General features: G+C 37.0%; 1 protein-coding gene across 1 annotated transcript in view; it reads right to left on the bottom strand.

Annotated features, from left to right (window-relative positions):
- LOC148076156 (aminopeptidase Ey-like) overlaps positions 1–17,699 on the bottom strand; it is a 43,860-nt gene that overhangs the window by 24,881 nt on the left and 1,280 nt on the right. Inside the window, exons 3-7 of the mRNA XM_087793108.1 lie at positions 14,508–15,074; positions 14,152–14,294; positions 13,882–14,021; positions 6,265–6,391; positions 6,051–6,205 (exon numbers count right to left, since the gene is read on the bottom strand). Of these exons, the coding sequence (XP_087649234.1) occupies positions 6,051–6,205; positions 6,265–6,391; positions 13,882–14,021; positions 14,152–14,294; positions 14,508–15,074 (1,132 nt within the window). The remainder of the gene's footprint in view (positions 1–6,050; positions 6,206–6,264; positions 6,392–13,881; positions 14,022–14,151; positions 14,295–14,507; positions 15,075–17,699) is intronic.

Below are 17,699 nucleotides of genomic sequence, written 5' to 3'. Positions count from 1 at the left end.
CAGGAGACAACATAACACCAGGAGACAACATAACATCAGGAGACACCAGAACATCAGGAGACACCAGGAGACAACATAACACCAGGAGACAACAGAACATCAGGAGACACCAGGAGACAACATAACACCAGGAGACAACAGAACATCAGGAGACACCAGGAGACACCAGGAGACAACATAACACCAGGAGACAAGAGAACATCAGGAGACACCAGGAGACACCAGGAGACAACATAACATCAGGAGACAACAGAACATCAGGAGACACCAGGAGACACCAGGAGACAACAGAACATCAGGAGACACCAGGAGACAACATAACACACGGAGACACCAGGAGACAACAGAACATCAGGAGACACCAGGAGACAACATCACACCAGGAGACAACATAACACCAGGAGACACCAGGAGACAACAGAACATCAGGAGACACCAGGAGACAACATCACACCAGGAGGCACCAGGAGACACCAGGAGACAACAGAACATCAGGAGACACCAGGAGACAACAGAACATCAGGAGACACCAGGAGACAACATAACACCAGGAGACAACAGAACATCAGGAGACACCAGGAGACAACATAACACCAGGAGACAACAGAACATCAGGAGACACCAGGAGACACCAGGAGACAACATAACACCAGGAGACAACAGAACATCAGGAGACACCAGGAGACACCAGGAGACAACATAACACCAGGAGACAAGAGAACATCAGGAGACACCAGGAGACACCAGGAGACAACACAACACCAGGAGACAACAGAACATCAGGAGACACCAGGAGACACCAGGAGACAACATAACACCAGGAGACAACATAACACCAGGAGACACCAGGAGACAACAGAACATCAGGAGACACCAGGAGACACCAGGAGACAACATAACACCAGGAGACAACAGAACATCAGGAGACACCAGGAGACACCAGGAGACAACAGAACATCAGGAGACACCAGGAGACACCAGGAGACAACAGAACACCAGGAGACACCAGGAGACAACATAACACCAGGAGACACCAGGAGACAACAGAACATCAGGAGACACCAGGAGACAACATCACACCAGGAGACACCAGGAGACAACAGAACACCAGGAGACACCAGGAGACAACATCACACCAGGAGACACCAGGAGACAACAGAACATCAGGAGACACCAGGAGACAACAGAACATCAGGAGACACCAGGAGACAACATAACACCAGGAGACAACAGAACATCAGGAGACACCAGGAGACACCAGGAGACAACATAACACCAGGAGACAACAGAACATCAGGAGACACCAGGAGACACCAGGAGACAACATAACACCAGGAGACAAGAGAACACCAGGAGACACCAGGAGACACCAGGAGACAACACAACACCAGGAGACAACAGAACATCAGGAGACACCAGGAGACACCAGGAGACAACATAACACCAGGAGACAACATAACACCAGGATACACCAGGAGACAACAGAACATCAGGAGACACCAGGAGACACCAGGAGACAACATAACATCAGGAGACAACAGAACATCAGGAGACACCAGGAGACACCAGGAGACAACAGAACATCAGGAGACACCAGGAGACACCAGGAGACAACAGAACACCAGGAGACACCAGGAGACAACATAACACACGGAGACACCAGGAGACAACAGAACATCAGGAGACACCAGGAGACACCAGGAGACAACATAACACCAGGAGACAACAGAACATCAGGAGACAACAGAACATCAGGAGACACCAGGAGACAACATAACACCAGGAGACACCAGGAGACAACATAACACCAGGAGACAACAGAACATCAGGAGACACCAGGAGACACCAGGAGACAACATAACACCAGGAGACAACATAACACCAGGAGACACCAGGAGACAACATAACACCAGGAGACAACAGAACATCAGGAGACACCAGGAGACAACATAACACCAGGAGACAACAGAACACCAGGAGACACCAGGAGACAACAGAACACCAGGAGACACCAGGAGACACCAGGAGACAACATAACACCAGGAGACAACAGAACACCAGGAGACACCAGGAGACAACAGAACATCAGGAGACACCAGGAGACAACAGAACACCAGGAGACACCAGGAGACAACATAACACCAGGAGAAACCAGGAGACAACAGAACATCAGGAGACAGCAGGAGACACCAGGAGACACCAGGAGACAACATAACACCAGGAGACACCAGGAGACAACAGAACATCAGGAGACACCAGGAGACACCAGGAGACAACATAACACCAGGAGACACCAGGAGACAACAGAACATCAGGAGACACCAGGAGACACCAGGAGACAACAGGAGACAACAGGAGACAACATAACACCAGGAGACACCAGGAGACACCAAGAGACAACAGGAGACAACATAACACCAGGAGACACCAGGAGACAACAGAACATCAGGAGACACCAGGAGACACCAGGAGACAACAGGAGACAACAGGAGACAACATAACACCAGGAGACACCAGGAGACACCAGGAGACAACAGGAGACAACATAACACCAGGAGACACCAGGAGACAACAGAACATCAGGAGACACCAGGAGACAACAGGAGACAACATAACACCAGGAGACACCAGGAGACAACAGAACATCAGGAGACACCAGGAGACAACATAACACCAGGAGACACCAGGAGACAACAGAACATCAGGAGACACCAGGAGACACCAGGAGACAACATAACACCAGGAGACACCAGGAGACACCAGGAGACAACAGAACATCAGGAGACACCAGGAGACAACAGAACATCAGGAGACACCAGGAGACACCAGGAGACAACATAACACCAGGAGACACCAGGAGACAACAGAACATCAGGAGACACCAGGAGACACCAGGAGACAACATAACACCAGGAGACATCAGGAGACACCAGGAGACAACAGAACATCAGGAGACACCAGGAGACAACAGAACATCAGGAGACACCAGGAGACACCAGGAGACAACATAACACCAGGAGACACCAGGAGACAACAGAACATCAGGAGACACCAGGAGACACCAGGAGACAACATAACACCAGGAGACATCAGGAGACACCAGGAGACAACATAACACCAGGAGACAACAGAACATCAGGAGACACCAGGAGACACCAGGAGACAACATAACACCAGGAGACAACAGAACATCAGGAGACACCAGGAGACACCAGGAGACAACATAACACCAGGAGACAAGAGAACATCAGGAGACACCAGGAGACACCAGGAGACAACACAACACCAGGAGACAACAGAACATCAGGAGACACCAGGAGACACCAGGAGACAACATAACACCAGGAGACAACATAACACCAGGAGACACCAGGAGACAACAGAACATCAGGAGACACCAGGAGACACCAGGAGACAACATAACACCAGGAGACAACAGAACATCAGGAGACACCAGGAGACACCAGGAGACAACAGAACATCAGGAGACACCAGGAGACACCAGGAGACAACAGAACACCAGGAGACACCAGGAGACAACATAACACCAGGAGACACCAGGAGACAACAGAACATCAGGAGACACCAGGAGACAACATCACACCAGGAGACACCAGGAGACAACAGAACACCAGGAGACACCAGGAGACAACATCACACCAGGAGACACCAGGAGACAACAGAACATCAGGAGACACCAGGAGACAACAGAACATCAGGAGACACCAGGAGACAACATAACACCAGGAGACAACAGAACATCAGGAGACACCAGGAGACACCAGGAGACAACATAACACCAGGAGACAACAGAACATCAGGAGACACCAGGAGACACCAGGAGACAACATAACACCAGGAGACAAGAGAACACCAGGAGACACCAGGAGACACCAGGAGACAACACAACACCAGGAGACAACAGAACATCAGGAGACACCAGGAGACACCAGGAGACAACATAACACCAGGAGACAACATAACACCAGGATACACCAGGAGACAACAGAACATCAGGAGACACCAGGAGACACCAGGAGACAACATAACATCAGGAGACAACAGAACATCAGGAGACACCAGGAGACACCAGGAGACAACAGAACATCAGGAGACACCAGGAGACACCAGGAGACAACAGAACACCAGGAGACACCAGGAGACAACATAACACACGGAGACACCAGGAGACAACAGAACATCAGGAGACACCAGGAGACACCAGGAGACAACATAACACCAGGAGACAACAGAACATCAGGAGACAACAGAACATCAGGAGACACCAGGAGACAACATAACACCAGGAGACACCAGGAGACAACATAACACCAGGAGACAACAGAACATCAGGAGACACCAGGAGACACCAGGAGACAACATAACACCAGGAGACAACATAACACCAGGAGACACCAGGAGACAACATAACACCAGGAGACAACAGAACATCAGGAGACACCAGGAGACAACATAACACCAGGAGACAACAGAACACCAGGAGACACCAGGAGACAACAGAACACCAGGAGACACCAGGAGACACCAGGAGACAACATAACACCAGGAGACAACATAACACCAGGAGACACCAGGAGACAACAGAACATCAGGAGACACCAGGAGACAACAGAACACCAGGAGACACCAGGAGACAACATAACACCAGGAGAAACCAGGAGACAACAGAACATCAGGAGACAGCAGGAGACACCAGGAGACACCAGGAGACAACATAACACCAGGAGACACCAGGAGACAACAGAACATCAGGAGACACCAGGAGACACCAGGAGACAACATAACACCAGGAGACACCAGGAGACAACAGAACATCAGGAGACACCAGGAGACACCAGGAGACAACAGGAGACAACAGGAGACAACATAACACCAGGAGACACCAGGAGACACCAAGAGACAACAGGAGACAACATAACACCAGGAGACACCAGGAGACAACAGAACATCAGGAGACACCAGGAGACACCAGGAGACAACAGGAGACAACAGGAGACAACATAACACCAGGAGACACCAGGAGACACCAGGAGACAACAGGAGACAACATAACACCAGGAGACACCAGGAGACAACAGAACATCAGGAGACACCAGGAGACAACAGGAGACAACATAACACCAGGAGACACCAGGAGACAACAGAACATCAGGAGACACCAGGAGACAACATAACACCAGGAGACACCAGGAGACAACAGAACATCAGGAGACACCAGGAGACACCAGGAGACAACATAACACCAGGAGACACCAGGAGACACCAGGAGACAACAGAACATCAGGAGACACCAGGAGACAACAGAACATCAGGAGACACCAGGAGACACCAGGAGACAACATAACACCAGGAGACACCAGGAGACAACAGAACATCAGGAGACACCAGGAGACACCAGGAGACAACATAACACCAGGAGACATCAGGAGACACCAGGAGACAACAGAACATCAGGAGACACCAGGAGACAACAGAACATCAGGAGACACCAGGAGACACCAGGAGACAACATAACACCAGGAGACACCAGGAGACAACAGAACATCAGGAGACACCAGGAGACACCAGGAGACAACATAACACCAGGAGACATCAGGAGACACCAGGAGACAACAGAACATCAGGAGACACCAGGAGACAACAGAACATCAGGAGACACCAGGAGACACCAGGAGACACCAGGAGACAACAAAACACCAGAACTTCTCATGAATGTTTTTTCTTTCATTGATCTTATTCACATCTGCAGTTACTATGAGTGGACACGAGGAGGCGCCAAACTGGACTGAGTCTGTGTTTGTAAACATTAGAGGATCAGGCAGCCTTGAACACACGTGTTGTCTCATGGGGGGACACCCTGGACAGGAGGCCAGTCTAGACACACAACATTCACACACACACAGCTACGGACCAGTTCTCAATCCACCTCCGTATGTTTGTGTCAACGACCGAACCCCACGTTAAAACTAAGTTCTAGTCCAACAGGTCCAGGTGAGTCCTGGTACTCCTGAGGCCCAGTGGACCAGTACCATGTGGGCCAGCTCGTGGGAGATGACGGTGGCGATCCACTCTTTGTCTCCGTTGGACGACACACTGGGGTCGTAGAGCAGCGCCGTCTCCCTGTAGGTGATCAGACCCCAGTTCTCCATGGCGCCGGCGGCGAAGTCCGGCAGGGCGATCTGGTCTGAAGGCACACCGGGTCAGAACCAGGACTCTGGGACTAAAACTGTGCTGTGGGTTTACCAGACTTGCTGAGCGGGTACGAAGAGTTGTAGTAGTTCTCGAAGAATGTCAGGATGGGTCCGGTGTTCTGCAGGGCGTAGAACCCCTGACCCTCGTCGATGGCCTTCTTCCTGGCCCAGATCCTGATCTGCATTAGTTGATGTTTATACATTAGTTTATGTTTATATATGAGTTTATGTTTATATATGAGTTTATGTTTATACATGAGTTTATGTTTATACATGAGTTTATGTTTGTACATGAGTTTATGTTTATACATGAGTTTATGTTTATACATGAGTTTATGTTTATATATGAGTTTATGTTTATACATGAGTTTATGTTTATACATTAGTTTATGTTTGTACATGAGTTTATGTTTATACATGAGTTTATGTTTATACATGAGTTTATGTTTATATATGAGTTTATGTTTATACATGAGTTTATGTTTATATATGAGTTTATGTTTATACATGAGTTTATGTTTATACATTAGTTTATGTTTGTACATGAGTTTATGTTTATACATTAGTTTATGTTTATATATGAGTTTATGTTTATACATTAGTTTATGTTTATACATGAGTTTATGTTTATACATGAGTTTATGTTTATACATGAGTTTATGTTTGTACATGAGTTTATGTTTATATATGAGTTTATGTTTATATATGAGTTTATGTTTGTACATGAGTTTATGTTTATACATGAGTTTATGTTTATATATGAGTTTATGTTTGTACATGAGTTTATGTTTGTACATGAGTTTATGTTTGTACATGAGTTTATGTTTATACATGAGTTTATGTTTATATATGAGTTTATGTTTGTACATGAGTTTATGTTTGTACATGAGTTTATGTTTATACATGAGTTTATGTTTATACATGAGTTTATGTTTGTACATGAGTTTATGTTTATACATGAGTTTATGTTTATATATGAGTTTATGTTTATATATGAGTTTATGTTTATACATGAGTTTATGTTTGTACATGAGTTTATGTTTATATATGAGTTTATGTTTGTACATGAGTTTATGTTTATATATGAGTTTATGTTTATATATGAGTTTATGTTTGTACATGAGTTTATGTTTATACATGAGTTTATGTTTATACATGAGTTTATGTTTATACATGAGTTTATGTTTGTACATGAGTTTATGTTTATATATGAGTTTATGTTTGTACATGAGTTTATGTTTATATATGAGTTTATGTTTATATATGAGTTTATGTTTATACATGAGTTTATGTTTATATATGAGTTTATGTTTGTACATGAGTTTATGTTTATATATGAGTTTATGTTTATATATGAGTTTATGTTTATACATGAGTTTATGTTTGTACATGAGTTTATGTTTATATATGAGTTTATGTTTGTACATGAGTTTATGTTTATATATGAGTTTATGTTTATATATGAGTTTATGTTTGTACATGAGTTTATGTTTATACATGAGTTTATGTTTATATATGAGTTTATGTTTGTACATGAGTTTATGTTTGTACATGAGTTTATGTTTATACATGAGTTTATGTTTATACATGAGTTTATGTTTGTACATGAGTTTATGTTTATACATGAGTTTATGTTTATATATGAGTTTATGTTTGTACATGAGTTTATGTTTATATATGAGTTTATGTTTATACATGAGTTTATGTTTATATATGAGTTTATGTTTGTACATGAGTTTATGTTTATATATGAGTTTATGTTTATACATGAGTTTATGTTTATACATGAGTTTATGTTTATACATGAGTTTATGTTTGTACATGAGTTTATGTTTATATATGAGTTTATGTTTATACATGAGTTTATGTTTATATATGAGTTTATGTTTGTACATGAGTTTATGTTTATATATGAGTTTATGTTTATACATGAGTTTATGTTTGTACATGAGTTTATGTTTATATATGAGTTTATGTTTGTACATTAGTTTATGTTTGTTCATGAGTTTATGTTTATATATGAGTTTATGTTTATACATTAGTTTATGTTTGTACATGAGTTTATGTTTATATATGAGTTTATGTTTGTACATGAGTTTATGTTTGTACATGAGTTAATGTTTATATATGAGTTTATGTTTGTACATGAGTTTATGTTTATACATGAGTTTATGTTTATATATGAGTTTATGTTTATACATGAGTTTATGTTTGTATATGAGTTTATGTTTGTACATGAGTTTATGTTTATACATGAGTTTATGTTTATATATGAGTTTATGTTTATACATGAGTTTATGTTTATATATGAGTTTATGTTTATACATTAGTTTATGTTTATATATGAGTTTATGTTTGTTCATGAGTTTATGTTTATACATGAGTTTATGTTTGTACATGAGTTTATGTTTATACATGAGTTTATGTTTATACATGAGTTTATGTTTGTACATGAGTTTATGTTTATACATGAGTTTATGTTTATATATGAGTTTATGTTTATACATTAGTTTATGTTTGTACATGAGTTTATGTTTGTACATGAGTTTATGTTTATATATGAGTTTATGTTTGTACATGAGTTTATGTTTATATATGAGTTTATGTTTATATATGAGTTTATGTTTGTACATGAGTTTATGTTTATATATGAGTTTATGTTTGTACATGAGTTTATGTTTATATATGAGTTTATGTTTATATATGAGTTTATGTTTGTACATGAGTTTATGTTTATACATGAGTTTATGTTTATACATGAGTTTATGTTTGTACATGAGTTTATGTTTATATATGAGTTTATGTTTGTACATGAGTTTATGTTTATATATGAGTTTATGTTTATATATGAGTTTATGTTTATACATGAGTTTATGGTTATACATGAGTTTATGTTTATACATGAGTTTATGTTTGTACATGAGTTTATGTTTGTACATGAGTTAATGTTTATATATGAGTTTATGTTTGTACATGAGTTTATGTTTGTACATGAGTTTATGTTTATACATGAGTTTATGTTTATATATGAGTTTATGTTTATACATGAGTTTATGTTTATATATGAGTTTATGTTTGTACATGAGTTTATGTTTATACATGAGTTTATGTTTATATATGAGTTTATGTTTATACATGAGTTTATGTTTATATATGAGTTTATGTTTATACATTAGTTTATGTTTATATATGAGTTTATGTTTGTTCATGAGTTTATGTTTATACATGAGTTTATGTTTGTACATGAGTTTATGTTTATACATGAGTTTATGTTTATACATGAGTTTATGTTTGTACATGAGTTTATGTTTATACATGAGTTTATGTTTATATATGAGTTTATGTTTATACATTAGTTTATGTTTGTACATGAGTTTATGTTTGTACATGAGTTTATGTTTATATATGAGTTTATGTTTGTACATGAGTTTATGTTTATATATGAGTTTATGTTTATATATGAGTTTATGTTTGTACATGAGTTTATGTTTATACATGAGTTTATGTTTATACATGAGTTTATGTTTATACATGAGTTTATGTTTGTACATGAGTTTATGTTTATACATGAGTTTATGTTTATACATGAGTTTATGTTTGTACATGAGTTTATGTTTATATATGAGTTTATGTTTGTACATGAGTTTATGTTTATATATGAGTTTATGTTTATATATGAGTTTATGTTTATACATGAGTTTATGGTTATACATGAGTTTATGTTTATACATGAGTTTATGTTTGTACATGAGTTTATGTTTATACATGAGTTTATGTTTATATATGAGTTTATGTTTATACATTAGTTTATGTTTATACATGAGTTTATGTTTATACATGAGTTTATGTTTATACATGAGTTTATGTTTGTACATGAGTTTATGTTTATATATGAGTTTATGTTTATATATGAGTTTATGTATGTACATGAGTTTATGTTTATACATGAGTTTATGTTTATATATGAGTTTATGTTTGTACATGAGTTTATGTTTGTACATGAGTTTATGTTTATACATGAGTTTATGTTTATATATGAGTTTATGTTTGTACATGAGTTTATGTTTGTACATGAGTTTATGTTTATACATGAGTTTATGTTTATACATGAGTTTATGTTTGTACATGAGTTTATGTTTATACATGAGTTTATGTTTATATATGAGTTTATGTTTGTACATGAGTTTATGTTTATATATGAGTTTATGTTTATATATGAGTTTATGTTTATACATGAGTTTATGTTTGTACATGAGTTTATGTTTATATATGAGTTTATGTTTGTACATGAGTTTATGTTTATATATGAGTTTATGTTTATATATGAGTTTATGTTTGTACATGAGTTTATGTTTATACATGAGTTTATGTTTATACATGAGTTTATGTTTATACATGAGTTTATGTTTATATATGAGTTTATGTTTGTACATGAGTTTATGTTTATATATGAGTTTATGTTTATATATGAGTTTATGTTTATACATGAGTTTATGTTTATATATGAGTTTATGTTTGTACATGAGTTTATGTTTATATATGAGTTTATGTTTATATATGAGTTTATGTTTATACATGAGTTTATGTTTGTACATGAGTTTATGTTTGTACATGAGTTTATGTTTATACATGAGTTTATGTTTGTACATGAGTTTATGTTTATACATGAGTTTATGTTTATATATGAGTTTATGTTTGTACATGAGTTTATGTTTATATATGAGTTTATGTTTATACATGAGTTTATGTTTATATATGAGTTTATGTTTGTACATGAGTTTATGTTTATATATGAGTTTATGTTTGTACATGAGTGTATGTTTGTACATGAGTTTATGTTTATACATGAGTTTATGTTTATACATGAGTTTATGTTTGTACATGAGTTTATGTTTATACATGAGTTTATGTTTATATATGAGTTTATGTTTGTACATGAGTTTATGTTTATATATGAGTTTATGTTTATACATGAGTTTATGTTTATATATGAGTTTATGTTTGTACATGAGTTTATGTTTATATATGAGTTTATGTTTATACATGAGTTTATGTTTATACATGAGTTTATGTTTATACATGAGTTTATGTTTGTACATGAGTTTATGTTTATATATGAGTTTATGTTTATACATGAGTTTATGTTTATATATGAGTTTATGTTTGTACATGAGTTTATGTTTATATATGAGTTTATGTTTATACATGAGTTTATGCTTGTACATGAGTTTATGTTTATATATGAGTTTATGTTTGTACATTAGTTTATGTTTGTTCATGAGTTTATGTTTATATATGAGTTTATGTTTATACATTAGTTTATGTTTGTACATGAGTTTATGTTTATATATGAGTTTATGTTTGTACATGAGTTTATGTTTGTACATGAGTTTATGTTTATATATGAGTTTATGTTTGTACATGAGTTTATGTTTATACATGAGTTTATGTTTATATATGAGTTTATGTTTATACATGAGTTTATGTTTATATATGAGTTTATGTTTGTACATGAGTTTATGTTTATACATGAGTTTATGTTTATATATGAGTTTATGTTTATACATGAGTTTATGTTTATATATGAGTTTATGTTTATATATGAGTTTATGTTTATATATGAGTTTATGTTTATATATGAGTTTATGTTTGTTCATGAGTTTATGTTTATACATGAGTTTATGTTTATATATGAGTTTATGTTTATACATGAGTTTATGTTTATACATGAGTTTATGTTTATACATGAGTTTATGTTTATATATGAGTTTATGTTTATACATTAGTTTATGTTTGTACATGAGTTTATGTTTGTACATGAGTTTATGTTTATATATGAGTTTATGTTTGTACATGAGTTTATGTTTATATATGAGTTTATGTTTATATATGAGTTTATGTTTGTACATGAGTTTATGTTTATACATGAGTTTATGTTTATACATGAGTTTATGTTTATACATGAGTTTATGTTTGTACATGAGTTTATGTTTATATATGAGTTTATGTTTGTACATGAGTTTATGTTTATATATGAGTTTATGTTTATATATGAGTTTATGTTTATACATGAGTTTATGTTTATACATGAGTTTATGTTTATACATGAGTTTATGTTTATATATGAGTTTATGTTTATACATTAGTTTATGTTTGTACATGAGTTTATGTTTGTACATGAGTTTATGTTTATACATTAGTTTATGTTTGTACATGAGTTTATGTTTGTACATGAGTTTATGTTTATACATGAGTTTATGTTTATATGAGTTTATGTTTATACATGAGTTTATGTTTATATATGAGTTTATGTTTGTACATGAGTTTATGTTTGTACATGAGTTTATGTTTATACATGAGTTTATGTTTATATATGAGTTTATGTTTGTACATGAGTTTATGTTTGTACATGAGTTTATGTTTATACATGAGTTTATGTTTATATATGAGTTTATGTTTATACATTAGTTTATGTTTGTACATGAGTTTATGTTTATATATGAGTTTATGAATATACATTAGTTTATGTTTGTACATGAGTTTATGTTTATATATGAGTTTATGTTTATACATGAGTTTATGTTTGTACATGAGTTTATGTTTATATATGAGTTTATGTTTATACATTAGTTTATGTTTGTACATGAGTTTATGTTTATATATGAGTTTATGTTTATATATGAGTTTATGTTTATACATTAGTTTATGTTTGTACATGAGTTTATGTTTATATATGAGTTTATGTTAATACATTAGTTTATGTTTATATATGAGTTTATGTTTATACATGAGTTTATGTTTATATGTGAGTTTATGTTTATACATGAGTTTATGTTTGCACATGAGTTTATGTTTATACATGAGTTTATGTTTATATATGAGTTTATGTTTATACATGAGTTTATGTTTATATATGAGTTTATGTTTATACATGAGTTTATGTTTATACATTAGTTTATGTTTGTATATGAGTTTATGTTTATACATGAGTTTATGTTTATATATGAGTTTATGTTTATACATGAGTTTATGTTTATACATGAGTTTATGTTTATACATTAGTTTATGTTTGTACATGAGTTTATGTTTATACATTAGTTTATGTTTATATATGAGTTTATGTTTATACATGAGTTTATGTTTATACATGAGTTTATGTTTATACATGAGTTTATGTTTATACATGAGTTTATGTTTGTACATGAGTTTATGTTTATACATGAGTTTATGTTTATATATGAGTTTATGTTTATACATTAGTTTATGTTTATATATGAGTTTATGTTTATACATTAGTTTATGTTTATAAATGCATTAGTTCATTTTTATAAATACAAAAGTTTATGTTCATAAATACATTAGTTTATGTTTATAGATACATGTGTTTATGTTTGTAGATACATTAGTTTATGTTTATAGATTCATGAGTTTATGTTCATAAATACATTAGTTCATTTTTATAAATACAAAAGTTTATGTTCATAAATACATTAGTTTATGATTGTAGATACTTGTGTTTATGTTTATATATACATTAGTTTATGTTTATAGATTCATGAGTTTATGTTCATAAATACATGTGTTTATTAATACAATATGTTTATGTTTATGAATTTCTCTGGTCCAGGCCGTGGCTACCATGGTTACGCAGGATCAAGTCGTTGCTCACCAGCACGTCGGCGCTCGCGTCGTTCCCGATGAAGGTGAAGTCACAGACCACGAAGGCCAGCAGGTACGTGGACATGACCTCGCTGGACTCAAAGCTGGTTCTGGTCCAGACCTCGCCGTCCATGGAGACGTTGACCGGCGCTGAGGGAGGACGGATGATGGTGACAGAGAAGCGTCAGTGAAAGAATGAAATAAATACTTTAAGAAAACACTTTTCATGAAAATGCGACTGAGCTGTCAAGACCTCCAGGAAACAGGAAGTAGAACTCACCGCGGTTCATGCCGTTGGACAGAGCGACGGTGCCGAGCGGGTGGATCAGGGTCAGGTTGAAGACGGCCTTCATGGCCGGCTCGTCGAAGCACGGGAAGGCTTTCCTGGCGTCGGTGGGTTGCATCTGAGTGGTGGCTACGATCCTGCGAGCACAGTATTGACTCAACCACCGAGCATTAGCATTAGCATGTCGGCGCTCTAGCGTGACTAGAACTACAGAACCAGAACCAGTCACATGAACCAGAACCAGTCACGTGGGTTCAAGAGGAGTCAACAAAACGGTTCCAGGAGTCCGTTGAGACTTGACGAGGTTCAAGAAAGACTAGGTTTTAGAGGGAAGAACAAGTAAGACTTACTTCTTGACTCCGTCCTCCTCGTACTCGCTCCGGTAGAAACCGCCAAGGTCGTCGGCCAGTTCTCCCACGAACTCAGTGTAGAGCTCAAAAGAGCCGCCCACCTTCAGTGGGCCACTTAGCTTGACCACCAGGTACTGGGTCGGTACCTCCAGCCAGGTGTCGGTCACGCTCGGCGCCGCATCCCCTTCCAGAGAGGTCAGCGCAGCCAGGTGACCCCCGAGGGTTGTAAGGTTCAACTTGTTGGCGTGGATGAGGATCAGGTCCGTGGGCTTCTGGCACGTGAAGACCACCGAGGACTTCCCGGTGAAGAAGTACAATTGGTCCTCGGGTCGGGGCTCAAGCCGGGGCCACAGGGTCACGTTGTACGAGGAGGGCACGAGGGAGTCCGGGAGTCTGTGCAGCTGCCAGGGGTGCTGGGGCGAGGACGGGGTGGTGGGGCCGGCGGGGTCCGTGGGTCTCGGGGGATCCGGGGTGTTGCTGGACTTCTCCTGAGCGTAGAGCACCGACAGAGTGATGATGGTGACCACGGCAGCGGCCGCCGCGACCCCGCAGGTGACCACCGTGATCCTGTTGAGGTACATGACAGAAGAAAAAGTCACGCGAGCGCGAGCGAGTTTATATTCCTGAGGAGGTCATGGTTCAACTCGTGAACTGATACTAACACTCATCGCTGTTAGGATTGTAAATATTGAACTTTCACACACACACACACACACACACATACACACACACACACACACACACACACACTGAATTTGAACTGAAAGTTCTGAATCAACTGCAGGCGAGACGATCCTTCTTGTTAAGACATGAAAATAAACTGTTACAATAGTCCAGACGAGAAGAAACAAACACATGGATTATAAGATCCAGAGGGGAATCAAGTACAGCAAAAACAATAAAGGACCCAGAACAGAACCTTGAGGGACTCCACACAACAGATCTGCCGATTCAGACCTCATTTGATTGGCAGATACACTAAAACTGCGCCCAGAAAGGTAAGATGAGAACCATTCTAACACAGACCCAGACAGTCTTCACCCCTCAGTCTTCTCAGCAGGACCTTGTTCAACTGTGTCAAAGGCTGAGGACAGATCCAAGAGAACCAGAACATCATGATGTCACTGGACACTTTCAGTAAGACTGTCTCCGTAGATGTTTACAGAAGCCAGACTGAAACTTCTCATGGATGTCGCTCTGATCCAGGAACAGCTGCTCAGTTGCCAATTACATCAAATACTTTGATAAAAAGCCTACAAGGAAGGACGTCATCTGAGCAAGAGGATGGTTTCATCTTGTTCACTAATGATGAAATATCACCCAAAGATACAGCAGTGAAGGAAGACCAAGAGGAGGAGAGGGGCTCAGAGACAGTAGGGGTTCCAAACAAAAGATAGATTTTCTCTTTGATCAATTTAATTTTGTCAGTAAAAACCTCAACAATGCATTGCTGTCAGCTTCACAGAAGACAGACTTGATTTGAGAGTTTTCTGATGTAATCAGATCTAGCAGTTTCCACCATCTAAGAAGACCTCAGATCCCTGAGGTGAAGTCTGTGCACCTCAAGTTTAGTGGACTTCCAGAGACACTCAGTCTTTCAACAAAGTCTCTTCAGACTCAGGAGATCGTCATTTGTTCAAGGGCAGCGTTTTTAACAGGTGCCACTTGATCCAGTATTTCAACACAATGACCAGTAAAACAGTGAAACAAACTGTCCACGTTTGGGCATCAAAGGGAAGAGGGTCGAACATGCCAGAAAAACTGTCTCATTTCTATCATCTCTATCATTTCTATCATCTCTATCTCTATCATCTCTATCAGTTCTATCTCTATCATCTATATCTCTATTATCTCTATCATCTCTATCTCTATCATCTCTATCTCTATTATTTCTAACATCTCTATCTCTATCATCTCTATCTCTATTATTTCTATCATCTCTATCATTTCTATCACCCTATCTCTATCATCTCTATCTCTATCATCTCTATCAGTTCTATCTCTATCATCTATATCTCTATCAGTTCTATCATCTCTATCTCTATCATCTCTATCATCTCTATCTCTATCATTTCTATCATCTCTATCTCTATCATCTCTATCAGTTCTATCTCTATCATCTATAGCTCTATTATTTCTATCATCTCTATCTCTATTATTTATATCATCTCTATCATTTCTATCATCTCTATCTCTATCATCTCTATCTCTATCATCTCTATCTCTATCATCTCTATCAGTTCTATCTCTATCATCTATATCTCTATCAGTTCTATCATCTCTATCTCTATCATCTCTATCATCTCTATCTCTATCATTTCTATCTCTATCATCTCTATCATTTCTATCTCTATCATCTCTATCTCTATCATTTCTATCATCTCTATCATCTCTATCTCTATCATCTCTATCTCTATCATCTCTATCTCTATAATTTCTATCATCTCTATCATTTCTATCATCTCTATCTCTATCATCTCTATCTATATCATCTCTATCTCTATCATTTCTATAATATCTATCTCTATCATCTCTATCTCTATAATTTCTATCATCTCTATCATTTCTATCATCTCTATAATTTCTACCATCTCTATCTCTATCATCTCTATTATTTCTATCATCTCTATCTCTATCATCTCTATCTGTATCATATGTATCATCTCTATCTATATCATCTCTATCATCTCTATCGCTATCATCTTTACCTCTATCATCTCTATCTCTATCATCTCTATCTATATCATCTCTATCTATATCATCTCTATCTCTATTATTTCTATCATCTCTATCTCTATCATCTCTATCTATATCATCTCTATCATCTCTATCTCTATTATTTCTATCATCTCTATCTCTATCATCTCTATCTATATCATCTCTATCTCTATTATTTCTATCATCTCTATTATTTCTATCATCTCTATCATTTCTATCATCTCTACCTCTATCATCTCTATATCTATCATCTCTATTATGTCTATCATCTCTATCTCTATCTCTATCATCTCTATCTCTATCATCTCTATCATCTCTATCATCTCTATCGCTATCATCTTTACCTCTATCATCTCTATCATTTCTATCATCTCTACCTCTATCATCTCTATATCTATCATCTCTATTATGTCTATCATCTCTATCTCTATCTCTATCATCTCTATCTCTATCATCTCTATCATCTCTATCATC

Source organism: Callionymus lyra, chromosome 6, assembly GCF_982586985.1.
Source record: "Callionymus lyra chromosome 6, fCalLyr1.hap1.1, whole genome shotgun sequence".
Classification (NCBI taxonomy): domain Eukaryota; kingdom Metazoa; phylum Chordata; class Actinopteri; order Syngnathiformes; family Callionymidae; genus Callionymus; species Callionymus lyra.
The sequence above is the reverse complement of the archived record's forward strand: the minus strand, read 5'-3'. Positions and strand labels throughout refer to the sequence as shown.